This window comes from Myodes glareolus, chromosome 22, assembly GCF_982192425.1.
Source record: "Myodes glareolus chromosome 22, mMyoGla1.1, whole genome shotgun sequence".
Taxonomy (NCBI): Eukaryota; Metazoa; Chordata; class Mammalia; order Rodentia; family Cricetidae; genus Myodes; species Myodes glareolus.
In genome coordinates this window covers 38,024,909-38,038,832 of record NC_142047.1, presented here as the reverse complement: position 1 = coordinate 38,038,832, position 13,924 = coordinate 38,024,909, and the positions used below count along the sequence as shown (strand labels likewise).

Below are 13,924 nucleotides of genomic sequence, written 5' to 3'. Positions count from 1 at the left end.
AGGCTCCACCCACTGTGGACGCCCGGCCACAGGCAGAACCAAAACCACCCTCCAGTCTCCAGAACTGAGTCCCTCCGGGTTCACCTTCACAAGTGCAAGCCAAACCAAGCGAGTGGTCGTTTAATAGAAAAGGAACCGGGATAGCACTGCTGTGGCAAGATACGGCATTTGGTCAGTCCTCGGTCCAGCACCCCGCGTTCAGCACGCTTGCAAAGCCCCAGTGAGTCCCAGAATTCTATGTGGCACCCACCTGTGGGGCAACAGCATTTGCCGATTGCAGAACCAGTCACAGGTAGGGATGGCTGTGGGGGGCAGCACCAGCCTTTCCCTCCACCCCTCTCCCCTGAGGCTCCAGGTGGCATCACATAGGTCCGAAAGGCAGGAAGCTGAGCCTGGCACGAGGCCTTTCCCAGGAGCTCTTTCCTGCAGGTCTACCTACCTACCATGCCAGAAAGCCTCAGACCCGGGTCAGTTCCTGGAAGACATCCAGTGGCCCGACCTGTGGTCAGCACAGACGGCTCAGGGCAATGGACCATGACTTGAGCCTGGGGGACCGGGCAGGGAGGTGGGGGGTTGCCGAGGCAAAGGGTACACGTGGGTAGCTGCACACTGCATCAAGGATCCTGGACTGTGGGGATGGAGACTCGGCAGCTCACAGTCCTGCCACTTCAGGATGGGACTTTGTTTACCTGTAAGACAGAAAGCAAAAGGCACTGTGGGACAGAACAGCCAAACCACACATTCTCCATACTCTAGGCCCGTCAATCAAGAAAAGGGAGCATTCCCAAGACAGTGTGCACTCTGCCCACAAACCTGGGCCCAGATCCCCGTGGCCTCCCGTTGTCCACCCCACCCATGGGGTCTCCTTACAGCAAGAGCAGTACAGCAGCTCCATAACCCGGAAGCAGTTGTCCAGCAAGGCTTTGGGCCGCACCAGCTTCAGGCTTAGGCCTGGGGTACTCAGAAGAGATAACACGGCTTCCACCTGAGGGCCGATCTCTACATCCTGGGAGGAAGGAAACCAGCAGGACGAGTAAAGTGAGGGGGACCCCACCCCGTGAGAACCGTGGAGGCTGTCTAGCCTGGAAACGGTCTCAACTCAATGAAATACAACTTCCAGGGACCAGAAGGCCATGAGGGTCCCAGCTGCCTTCCCTCACGAGGTTTCTGCTTCTCTGTCGTCAGAAAATAACAACAGAACACAGGCCAGCATGCATATTCACCAGCTTCCAGCCCAGAACACTATCCGTCAGAAAGCAAAGCCCTCGGCTTAAGGAACAAGAGAAGAACCACCTGAGGATCCCTGAGGCATGAGTCACACGACAGAGCTGAACATGTGGCTCCAAGCTCAGATTGCTTCTCGTCACAAAGCTTATCAGAAGGGACAGCAAGGAGAGCGCTGTTGGTCCTGGACGTCCAGGGCCACTGTCGAGGTATCATGGGAACGGTAGGGCCTGAGTTTAAGGACAGCTTTCCCAAAGGTGGCTGTAGCCCAAATAAAGCACTGGGCTCAACTCTGTGCCCCAGACCTTTCAAAATAGCCTCAGTCCTACCCTTCAGTACCTGTGAACGGGGCCCTTTTTTGGAAATTGGGGAGATGTAATTAGTGTTCTCAACTTTACATCATTTTGTTTTTAGAGTGGATGTTAAATCTAATGACTAATCAGTGTTTACCCTCTGTGTGCTGGGAATAGAGCCTAAGGCCCTATGTATGCTAGACCAGCTCTTTACATCCCCAGTCCTGGGATCTCTTTATAAAGAAAGGGCAGAAAGACAGAGATACTGGACAGGAGCTATATGAGAAGAATGAGATAGATCAGTATGATGGGGCCTTTAGCCAAGGAATAGGAAACGCTACCTAAGGCTGGGAGAAGCAAGGACCTTTTGGGAAAGATGTCCCTGCTAAGGTCTTGATTATAGACTTCTGGGTTCCAGAAGTGTGAAAAAATACACTTTGGTTTAAGTCACCCAGTTTGAGCTAATTCATTACAGCAGCCTAGAAAAGTAACGGCCAAAGATGGAATAAGGATGCTGGAAGAGAAAGGAAGCCAGCCCACAGCCCAATTCCTGTGCAGGAAGAATGAAGATGACCAAAGCACGCGCGCACGCGCACACACACACACACACATATACACCCTTGCCTAGTGACAACCACCACCACCAAGGGCCACTGAGTCTTCATCAGAGACACTCAAGGTCTGAAACAGCAGTCGGGATATTCTTCCAAAAGCTGAAGAACAGCCGGAAGCTGGACATGGCGGCATACACCTATAACCTCTCGCTCGCTCGGGAGACTGGGGGATGCGGAAGGAACACAAGCCTAAGCCAGCACGGACACAGAACAGAGACCTTGACTCTACAAACAAAGAAAAATAGCTAAATGCTAATAAGCAGATCCTCAAAAAGCTTAATATAGCATTACCACGTGACCCAGCTGTCATAGCATCGCCACATGACCCAGCTGGCAGAGCATCGCCTCGTAACCCAGCAATTTCACTCCTATTAGTACACTTTCTTTTTCCAGAGCTGGGGTTTGAACTTAGGGGTTCACAAGTACTGGACAATCACTCTACTATCAAACTGTACCCTGAACCCAGTGTATGATCTTCACTGGCTTTGCTTTTGGTGGGTGTTCTTTCTTTTGTACATTGTTGTTGTGAGACAGGGTCTCACTATGTAGCTCTGACTACCTGGAACTCGCTGTGAACACCAGGCTAGCCTCAAACTCAGAGATCCACCTGCCTTTCCTGAGTGCTGGAATTAAACATGCTCCTTTACACCTGGCTCTTGCTTTGGTTTTGAGACAAGGTCTGAATATGTAGTCTAGACTGGCTCCAATCTTACAAAACTGTCACGCTTTCTCTGCCAAGTGTGGGATTAGAGTCTGTTCAACTTTGTCCAATTCAACAGATAAAGTTAGAAAACTTTCTCTAAGGGCAAGCAGCTAGACAAATGGTGTATGACCCATGTTAGAAACTATACCAAAAAAAGCAAGTACATAATAGGAAAAAAAGACAAATTATAGGTTTTGGGGGTGGAAAGAGGTGAGAAATGACTGCTTCCTGTATACAGTTTCCGCGTGAGGTGACGGAAGAGTGCCAGAAATGGATGGGGTGATAGATGCACAGCCCTGGAAGTGTAATTAATGCCCCCGAACTGTAAACTAAAAATAGTCAAAATAGCAGCCTTTACATTGCAAAGTGTGCTCCCTCTTAGCACAGCCTCCACGGTCTCCAACAAAGACTTTGTTTTAGTTACCTCTTCCTGAAATTACTTTTTTTCTTATTTATGTGTATGAGTGTGCATCTGTGTGAGTCTGTGTGTGTGTGTGTGTGTGTGTTCCATGTATTTGGGAGTACCTATGGGGGACACTAGAGGGTGCTGGATTGCCTGGAATCTGAGCTGGGAGTCAACAAACTTGGGTGCCAGGATCCTCTCTGAGAGCAGCAAGTGCTCTTGATCACTGAGCCATCTCCCCAGGCCCAGGTTCTTATGGAAACAATGAAAGCTGAATAGAAAACAAAATAATGCAGAACCCAGAGTCCATTCCAGTGGATGAGGCGATAGGATGAGGTCATCAAATCTGCAGTTTGTGACTGGATAAGATTTAGGCATCAACCCTTTCCTTTACAAGTGAAACCCTGCAAGCCCAGGAGTGGAACGACTTGTTCAAGGTTATACAACTGGGAACAGAGCTAGTGTCTGGGTCCCGAGACCCAACCTCTTACATCACACTACCGTGATCAAAGAAGGTAAGTAAAATCCATCTTCAAAGCTAGGACCCAGACTCTTCACAGTGTTAGGAAGGAAGGAGGACTGAAGGCTGCAGAGCTGGGCACAGCTCAGTGGTGGAGGGGGTGAGTACCTAGTACCTGGTTCAACTTCCATCAGGGGAATGGGGAAGGTAAAGGGACCACCCAGCTACATCCAAATATTAAAATCATCTGTGTTCAATGTTTCCATACTGAGAGCCCAGGACCAGATCAGGACTGGGGCCCTCACACTCTCCCCAGCTTCACTCCATGAGCCTCCTGGAGTCTGTTCTATGGGTAAAACAAAAGAAAGGCCTCTACCTCAAGCCAGATTTAGTTTGCAAAGGGCACCCATATTGCCCACAAACATAAAAGGGCAGATTCCTATAACCTTGGCAGGAGCTGGAAGGGCCATCCAGGAGTGGTTCTAGACAGCTATGACAAAAGTCACCTGTCCCTGAGCTCACGGTTGTGTCAGATGGTCTGGGCCTGGGCCAAGGTGGTCAGGCAGCAGGCTAAGCAGAGTGGCACGTGGGTCCCAGTAGGCACACACCAAGGGCCCGAGGCGGGTGGGACATGCAGCTAAGCCTGTCACTTTACAACTACCAGGAGTTGGCTACCAGATGGTTTGGGGTTTGTCTTCAAGACAGGATCTCACCATGTAACCCAGACTGGCCTCAAATTTAACATTGTTCTTCAGCCTCCAGACTCCTGGGTTGCAGATGGCCACACCATCTCTTTTCCCTTCTATTTTTTTCTAAACTAAGTCATAGCCATCAGAGGTCACCCTTGGTGTTCCATGGGTTTTGATAAAAACCTAATGTCACGGGTTGATCTGCGATTTCCATATTACACAGCAGAGTTTCCAAAGGGAAAGCCCCGCCACCCACCTCTCTTTCCCCCTTATTGGAGGAGCCTCGCTTTTCAGATGCAGAAGCGAAGTCAGAGGGTTCCCTGGCTTGGCCCAGACCCAGGGCCTGAGAGGCAAAGCCTGGTCTACACAGCAAGTTTCAGGCCAGGCAGGACTTCGCAGTGAGACTCTGTCTCTAAACAAACGAACAAACAAATAAATGCTGTCTCATGGCTGTGATGCTCCCCGTGCGTCCATGGACTCACTCTGGTTGCCTGCACAAAGTCAAGCCAGCTTTATTGGTGAACAGTTCAGTGAGCAGCACTAATTGGCCTCGACGGGTAATAAAATAAAAATGATGAGCCCGGGGAAGTGGTGGCGCACGCCTTTAATCCCAGCATTCAGGAGGCAGAGGCAGGTGGATCTCTGTGAGTTCAAAGCCAGCTTGGTCTATAAGAGCTAGTTCCAGGACAGGCTCCAAAGCTACAGAGAAACCCTGTCTTGGGGCCAGCGGGGGGAGGGGGGAGAGTTCTAAGTTCCTCCTGTCCCCGACCCCAGCTCTCATTTGCTCTGCTACATCATGGTAATCATGGCATCTCCTCCCCCCTTGGTCACTTCACCTGCACCCCATTCCCCTGCCCCCCACATCCTCAGCACACGCCAGAACTTTCCCTCTGCAGACCCACACGCATGCCCATAGCTCACCATGAGGCTCCGCTGAACATTCTCCAGCAGCGTCTGAACTTCCTGCAGATAATCCCAGGATGGGTGACCCTGGAGCAGCACGTCCAGCACAGACTCGGTGGCGTTGAGACTCACCAGGACCCACAGGTACCGCAGCTCCCGCTCGCTCACACGGGCCTTCTGCTGCAGGGACCGGAGAGATCGCAGAAATGCAAGCCAGGCCTTTGGGCTGCGACCCCACCCCAAGGACTTGCCACTGCCTGGGAGCAGCCGCAGTCACCACTGTGGCCAGCAGACAACCTGGGGCCTAGGACAGCCGCAGGCTGCCTGGAGTGGCTAGGGCAAGGCCCCTGGTCAGTCGGACAACCTGCCGAGGACCCACATGCTTCTGAGGGCATCGCGGAAGGCAGAAGCTCCCCATCCCAGGAGGAATCCTCACCAGCCTCGTGATGTTGGCGACTCTGAGCACCCCCTCATAAGGCACAGGGATCCTGTAGTTGATGGGGAAGTAATGTTTCTGGGGAGGAACAAAGTGTGAGGTCAGAAGCAGAAACGGCTTAGACAGGACCCCCAGAGAGGGACCCGGCCTAACAGTGACAGGTAGACAGGTCCTCTAACGAGAAAACAGCTCTTTCCCCCCGAGACAAAGGGAAGGTGAAGTCAGATACACAGTTTTATAAGGGCTGAAGTTTTAGGCCCAGGGTATGGACCAAGGGCTTTGAGGAAGACATGTTACTTTGGAGGTGAGGAGTGCGGATCGTCTGATGCTTACAGAGGCAACCTTTGCACAGCTTTGTGAACACACTAAGCACCAATGAGCCAGATACCTTATTATTTGTTGTTATTATTAATAGTGTGTGTGTGTGTGTGTGTGTGTGCAGGCATCCACATGCCTCAACACTGGGGTCGGTTCTCTCCTTCCACCTTTATGTGGGTTCTGGGAATTAAACTCAGGTCATCAGACCTCACCAGCCTGTGTTCTATGCTTTCAGTTAGTGGGTCGTATGGGATATGAATGACTTCTCAACAAAAACAGTTTGAAAGACAGTCCTAAAGAGCTGGGCACATGCTTGCAAGCCCAGAACTCAAGAAGCTGAAGTGAGAAGATCTCAAGTTCAAAATCAGCCTCTCCAGCATAATGAGACCCTGTATCAATAAAGCAAAACAAGGGCCAGGGATGGTAGTGTGCTTGCCCAGCATAGACAAGGCCTGGGTTTGCATAAGGCCTCATCACAGCGTGACCAGGCTCATTGGCACCCATCTGTGATCCTGACCCTCAGAAAGCAGAAGCAGGAGGGTTAGAAGTTCAAGGCCATGGTGTTGAAGGAGACCGCTCTTTCGTTTCCTGGCTGCCCAGTCCCAAATATATGTAGTAAGTTAGGTCTTAAAGGAGGAGGGTGGGGGAGGAGAGAGAGAGAGAGAGAGAGAGAGAGAGAGAGAGAGAGAGAGAAACAAATAAAAATCTAGCCATGTAGAAACACTACAACACCATTTGGACATCTCCAGTCTCCAAAAAAGGAACCATTTTCTGACTTGAAGGTCTTTGTCCAAAGTGAGTCCCTGGAGACCTTTTCTGAGTTATAGGCTGAAAGCCATATGGAAGTAGGTTAAAGGTCGGTGAAGAAGGAGGGAGCCGGTGGAAGGTGATCCACTTATACACTTGGTTATGTGATAGACCAAGATGGACAATGTCACTAAAACACTGGAGCTGACATATCTGGGGTGGGAAGTGAGCGCAGCTCCAGGTGAGCCTTGGGACTTGGGAACAGGGACCCGTTTTGGCGCCCTTCCGGTTACCATGTACTGAAGCCGGTTCTTGTACTGCAGCTTGACCCGAAGGTAGCCCGTAAGGTCACACTCCTTATCTTGGGTCAGAGTCCACATATCCAAATTCTCGTTCCCCAAAGTCATGCCAAGTAGGATCCCAAGACCTGTGGGCCACAGCCAACGAGAGCCTATGAGCACCGAGCACTGTGTGTGTGCACGCCCCTGCTGTGCACAGCTGTGTCAACTCACACCCCCTGCTGTGCACAGCTGTGTCAACTATCATCCATTTTCAAGGTTGGCAAGTACTGATGGGAAATGCAGGGGAGCAGAGCCCTGGAATAGCAAGCCCATCCTACCCCTGGGCAGCAGAGTCCTCAGGGAGACACCCGAAGTCTGGTCTCCAATCTCCCCTACTTCCTGTTTTGTGGGCACTCTCAGCCCCTTCCTTGGTGTTACAGGTTTCACAACTGTTGCTTGATTTTCCCTTCAGAGCTTTGGATACAAAGTCTAGTTCCAGATCTTAAAATGGCTTTTGGTGACTCAGACACTTTCTTCTGTGAACTATATGACCTTGGCATTCTCCTCCATTAGATGTACCAAAAGGGCTATAGCTCCTTCCAGTCTGAAGGCTCTGGGATGCTAAACAGACCACATACACCGTCTGTCCCAACAATGGCAAGTCTTTTGAAACAGTACCAGGAATTACCACTAGGTGTCACTGTAGCCTCAAAAACAACTCTCCAGATCTGCACACGTAAACAGAAAAAAAAAGTATTTGAGAGAACTTACAAAAAATATGAATAGGGGTCAAGAGAATGAGAGAAACATAGAAGAGAAAACGACACCCAAAAGGCCAACCTCACTATTAAGAGAAATAAATTCAAATGAGAACAATTGGATTCAGTCTGTAACCAGAGAAACAAATACACACAAAGCCAACCAGGGATTTCAAGGAAATGGAAAGGTTTTTATGAGATCATTTCATTTTAATAATCCTGATGCTGCCAAAAGAGCTCTCAGCCTGGAAATACACTTGGCACATTTAATAATAAAATGGAATTAAACTCTACAACCTTTGACCCACGAATGCTGACCCACTAAACTCATAAACTAGAAAGAAAACAGGACAGATTTATGGACAAAGACTTACACAGCATCATTATCCCTTCTTAACATTTATTTCCTTGTCGGAGAGATGACTCATGGTGATGAAATACTTAAGATATGTTTAGCGACCCTCTTAAGGGAGCCCGCGCCATCAGTATGGGCGATGCATAGGATGACTTTAGGTTTATTAATTGATTTCCTGTGCTTTCAAAAAAACAAATATGCCAAATTTCTGTGGAAGATTATTACAGTCGTCTTTACATTCTAGGACATTTTTTTTAATGTTATTCAATAAGTATCTCTAAAAACAAAAAAAACCAAAAAAAAAAACCAAAACAAAACAAAAAAACACGGTCTCTCACTATGCATCCCTGGCTGGCCTAGAACTTTCTATGAAGACCAGACTAGCTTGAACTCACAGAGATCCACCAGCCTCTCCTTCTTGGGTGCTGGGATTAAAGGTGTGTGTCACCATATCCAACTTACTATCTATTATTATTGTCAAAACCAATAATTATCTTTTGCCTTTTCTTTTCTCCCCTTTCCTTTTCACCAAGACAGCCAGGCAGGCTGAGGCCCCTCCCCAGTCTGTCATCATTGTCATCACTAACCGGGTCTTCCCTTTCCTGCCACCTTGAAGGTGTTTGTCTTTCTATCTCCACTGGCCTGGACCATGCTCCCTCTTAGCTTCCCTCCCCTTCCTCCCAGCCCATCCCGCTTGTTCCCACTTGCTGGACCAAGCCCTAGGACCAATGTTTACCATGATGCTTGGGTCTGCTCAGGCCCTGCACTCCATATGAGCCACAGCTCCTGCCCTCCCCACCTGCAGAACTCTGACAACCACTCTGTGTAGCCCTAGCTGTCCTGGAACTCGCTCTGTAGACCAGGCTAGCCTCGAACTCACAGAGATCTGCCTGCCCCTGCCTCCCAAGTGCTGAGATTAAAGGCGTGCGCCACCACCACCCAGCTGACAATCACGTTCTTGCAAGGAGACAAGCTTGCAAGAATCAGTCTTTGCTATACACCTAACACAGTCTTGGGCTGAAGGAACAGATAAACACAACCAGTATTAGGCCAACAAGATGGCTCAGTGGGCAAACGGGCTTGCCACCAAGTCTGATTACCTGAGTTCAATCCCACGAACCACGCGGTAGGAGAGAACTGTCCTTTGACTGCCTGCCACACAGGTGCCACAACACACAAACCTGCTTAATGGATTGAATAGTGTCCCCCTCCCAAATTCTTATTCACCTGGAATCTCAGAATGACTTTATTTGGAAACAGGTTCTTTGCAGGTGTTAATTAAAACAAAGGCTGTTGATGTGAGATCGTCCTGGGCTTGGGGAAAGCCTAGCTCTAATGACTGCTATTCCAGGAGGAAGATCGTGCAGAGGGAAAGGACTTGCAGATGGGGGTGATGTGCAAGCTTGCAATGCTGCCACCTGACAAGGGACACAGGCAGTCACAAGAAATCTGGAAGAGGCAGGAGGACCCTCCCCTAGAGCCTTCAGAAGCTATGGTGGCCAGTGACCCCAATTTCAGACCTCCAGTCCCCAGAACTAAGAGGAAATACCTCGATAGAGCTGAGTCACAAATTCATAGTGATACGTTAAGGGAGCCTACATCCCCCAAGATCCTCAGTCCCCTGCAATGTGGGGCCCCTGCCCTGCCCATCTCTCCCCGCAGCCAGTCCTTGCCAAGTCCTGAGAGATGCCATCTGAAGCTCCCCTCCTACTTGCATTCATTTCCAGCCTCACTTCCCCTCAGGTGGGGCTAGAGAGATGGCTCAGCCAATAAAGACACTTGCCAACAAGCCCTAGGGCCTGAGTTCAATTCCCAGGACCTACACTTCCTCTGGCTTACACATGCATACCATGATACACACACATACACCACACACACACACACACACACACACACTTACACACACACCAACACAATAAGTAAATAAATCTAATCACTTGGGACTGGAGAGGTAGCTCGGTGGTTCAGCGTGCTTTCCGCCCTTCTAGAGGACCTGAGTTCAGTTCCCAGCACCATGTCTGTGGCGGTAACTCCAGCTCCGAGAAGATCTAATACTTCTGGCCTCCAAGGGCCACTAGCACTCATGTGTACACACCCACACATTGACACGTAATTAAAAATACTGAAACTGAATCTTTAAGTGTGATTGCTTCACCTCAAGAACTGACCCTCAGATACCTAATCCCTCAGTCCTCTGCCTGGTATTTAAGGCCTCAGGAGCCTGCGCATGACCTGCCTGCCCCTTCCATCCGAACCCCTCAGCCCCACCACACACACTCGTCCCTGCTTGGAGAGCTATCCCCATCACCCTACATCTATCACTGTCTATCACCAAACCTTTGTGTCCTCCTCGAAAAGACCCTCACCCACGCTACCACCCATGTTCCATTAAGAGGTGGAAGCTTCCAGAACACTGGGTCTGTCTGGCAACTTCACCCATTCCGAATGTCCCCACCCTTTGCAGTGTCCGGGCACCAGTCACAGACTGTGCCCAGCTCTTCTCTGGAGACTTGTGGTTTCAGCCCCTGCCCGCATTTATTTGACATAAATAACTTGTGGCGGTGGGGCCGGGAGGTGCAAAGCAGGCCAGGTCCTTGTCACAACGACTCTGCAACAGCCTGCGGCTGCCATTGAGTCTTGGAGTCTGTGAGGGGCTCAGCCTGGCTTCCCACCCAGCAGCTATAAACATCCTACAGGTCCTTTGCTGATTTCTATCCTTGTTTCAACTTACTCTTCTTTTTATCAGTAACGTCATTGTCTTTCTTTTTTTTAATTTTGACCTGCTGTGGAGGCAGGGGTGGAGGGGGCTGGCGGCTTCCTTCCCCAGGCCTCTCCTGCCCCACGTGTTGTGCCTGCCCTACCCCCAACTAGCCACACCCAGGAGGATGGAAATCCTCTCTCTACAACCTCTGTCCCCACCCTGCACCCCAGAGCCAATGAAACTACAGAGGTGAGAAGCTGCCACCCACCCCAGCGCCTGCCCCATCCTGCCTCCATTGTGACCACTCAGCTTGTACATCTGAGCCTGAGGTCAGAGGCAGACAGAGCAGAGGGTGGCCGTGGATCTCTCATCCCGGAGGCTGCCTGAAACCCTCTGGAAAGCATCCCAACTTCTTACCAACAAGAGCTGCCCTGGTTGCTATGGTTACAGTAGAGCCACCCACCCACCAAGACCTTCCAGGACAGGATCCCCAGGTATAACTCCCCCTCCCCCCAGTACTCACAGTATAACCAGGCGAGTCCCCAGGGCATGATGGTGCACTGGGTGCCCCCTGAGAGCAGAGGCACTGTCCCCAGCAGTGTGTCCAGTGGCCTGAGCTAGGACCTACATGGCCTCGGGTCAGCAAGGGTGGCCACCAAGTCGGGAAGGGCTGGCCCAGGTTGAGAGGGGGCAGGTACTCCTGGGGTAGCTACCGCCCTATCTGCTTGGCAGGGCGGAGGACAGCCAGGGGGCGGTGGCTGCCAGTCCCATTGCAGCTCGGGAGCTGGTGTGAGACTGTGGCTTTGGGGTCTCGGAAGGAAGAGGAGGAAGAGAAGGGAGTCCCCAGCAGGCCTCTTGGAATCTGGAGCTGGGTGGCGCTTTCTCTGGTTTCTCCGACTGCCGCCGCTGCTCGGTGTGAAGTCTAGCTCTGGAAAAAGAAGGAGGAGAGAGACTGATTATGTAAGAGCGAGGCTGCCACTCAGCCACAAGCCAGCAAAGGAAGACCCACCACGCACCAAGCTGTCCCCGCGGCCAGTACTAAGACACCCAGCCTGGTCTTCACACGCAAGGAATAACTCCAGGGCCAAGGAGTGAGCGAGTCTACAAGTTGGGGCTGGCAGCCCTGAGCGGAGACTACAGGAACAGTGGAGTTTACAATCCAGGAGGCTGTCTGGAGGAGGTGAGGCGCCGGGTCAATTCCAAGTGACACATGCTACAGGGAAGGCTGAGGAGTGGAAGATGTCTCACCCTGCATTCACTGCCATCTAGCTATTTTCTGTCACCCATCCGTGTCCCCAGTCAGATAAAAACCGATGGGCCAGTTTCATTTGAATTCCAGATCAAGGAACACTTTTTCTGGGGAAGTATTTGATGTGTAATACTGTAGGTACCGAATGTTGCATGGGGCATACTTACACCAAGAAATAAACAAACATCGTAGCCAGCTGTGGGAACACAACAGGGAGGTCACAGCATGCTAGCAGCTGGGGCAGGAGGATGAAGAGGCCAGACGGGGCTACATAGCAAGACTCTGGTCTCTAAAAAGCAAACAAAAGACTGGGTGTGGTGGCGCACATCTTTAATCCCAGCAGAGGCAGAGGTAGGTGGATCTCTGTGTTCAAAGCCAGCCTGGTCTACAGAGAGAATTCCAGGACAGCCAGGGTTATGGCACAGACTGAGAAACCCTGTTTTGTTTTGTTTTGTTTTGCTTTGCTTTGCTTTGCTTTGTTTTGTTCTGTTCTGTTTTAAAAAGTATGCAAGAGGAATTTCAGCCTGGCCTGCTGGTGATTAACCCTGAAAGTCAACACCCCCAAAGAGCCCAACACACTCCCCCACTTTTCCCAGTCCCAGCAGATCGCGGGCCCTGGGCAGAGACAGCCTGGAAACTGGGTTTCTCACATGGCACTATTCCATCCCTTCGGGATTTCCTCTCCCCGTATCTATCGGCTTAGGTCAGGAGAAATGCCCACCACTCTAGGACACAGGGAAGGGGGATGGGGCGAACAGATGTGATGGGGGAGACCCTCTCCATCATTCCATCTGTGACATACCTATGGAATGTACTGAATTGTACCAAATTGCTGGCCCTTGGCTGGGGCTGCAGCTCAGTGGTAGAGAGCTTGGTGAGTATACAGGAGGCCCTGAGGTCAAGTCCCAGCAAAGAAGCCAAGAAGCTAGGAAGTAGGAAGACCAAGACCCAGACTGGGCTGCCCAAGGAATTTTTGGCTAAGGCTAGCCTGGGCAACATAACAAGTTTCAGGTAAGCATGGGCTACATAATAAGACTCCGTCTAAAACAAAACAGCACAGCAGACATGCTAGCCCTCCTCCTCAGAGCCTCTGAAGCAGCCAGGGCCACATCCACTAAGTGCATTGCTCAGATTTACCCTGGGTTAAGACTCTGGACCTCAGCCCTCCCTTCTTCTGATCCCTACTCCTCCTCCTTCCCCCCCCATCCCACTCCAGTGACCCTTCCTATGCCACCTACACTAGCCATGCTCCCCCAGGACACAGTCTCATATTGGCTCTCGAAGGCCTCACACTTGGTGGCTGTGCAGTCAAGGATGACCTTAAACTCCTGATCTGGTCCCTACCTCCTGAGAGCTGGGCTTACAGGCATGCATGCTTCACCACACTCCATTTATACAGGGATGAGCTCAAGCCGAGGACTTCATGCAGGCTAGACAAGCACTCTACTAACCCAGGTACATTCCCAGTCCCAACTGTATCCTGTATCTTTTCATTGTTACTTGCATGTTATGGAAGTCTTATATACATACATACACATACACACACACACACACACGTATGTGTGTATAGTTTTTAATGTATAACTAAGAATTTTGACAAATTCATAGAGCTATGTAACCACTACAATAACCCATTTGGTTTTTTATTTTGTTTTGTTTCCAAGACAGGGTTTCTCTGTGTAACAGTCCTAGTTGTCCTGGAACTAGCTCTGTAGACCAGGCTGACCTCAAACTCAGAGATTTGCCTGCCTCTGACTCCCAAGTGCTGGGATTAAAAGAGGGCACCACCA

The 13,924-nt window shown here is 50.6% G+C and overlaps 1 protein-coding gene across 3 annotated transcripts in view; it reads right to left on the bottom strand.

Moving 5' to 3' along the window:
* Window positions 1–93: 93 nt before the first annotated feature.
* The window catches only part of Il34 (interleukin 34), a 59,562-nt gene continuing 45,731 nt past the window's right edge, over window positions 94–13,924 (bottom strand). The window contains exons 1-7 of one of the 3 annotated variants that reach the window (XM_085681728.2): window positions 11,902–12,201; window positions 11,409–11,813; window positions 7,084–7,217; window positions 5,726–5,803; window positions 5,308–5,469; window positions 871–1,006; window positions 94–689 (exon numbers count right to left, since the gene is read on the bottom strand). In XM_085681728.2, the coding sequence (XP_085537854.1) occupies window positions 520–689; window positions 871–1,006; window positions 5,308–5,469; window positions 5,726–5,803; window positions 7,084–7,217; window positions 11,409–11,436 (708 nt within the window). In that variant the 5' untranslated portion in view covers window positions 11,437–11,813; window positions 11,902–12,201 and the 3' untranslated portion in view covers window positions 94–519. Of the gene's footprint in view, window positions 690–870; window positions 1,007–5,307; window positions 5,470–5,725; window positions 5,804–7,083; window positions 7,218–11,408; window positions 11,814–11,901; window positions 12,202–13,924 lie in introns of those variants that run through there. The other 2 variants (XM_048437264.3, XM_048437263.3) reach the window with 2 other exon arrangements.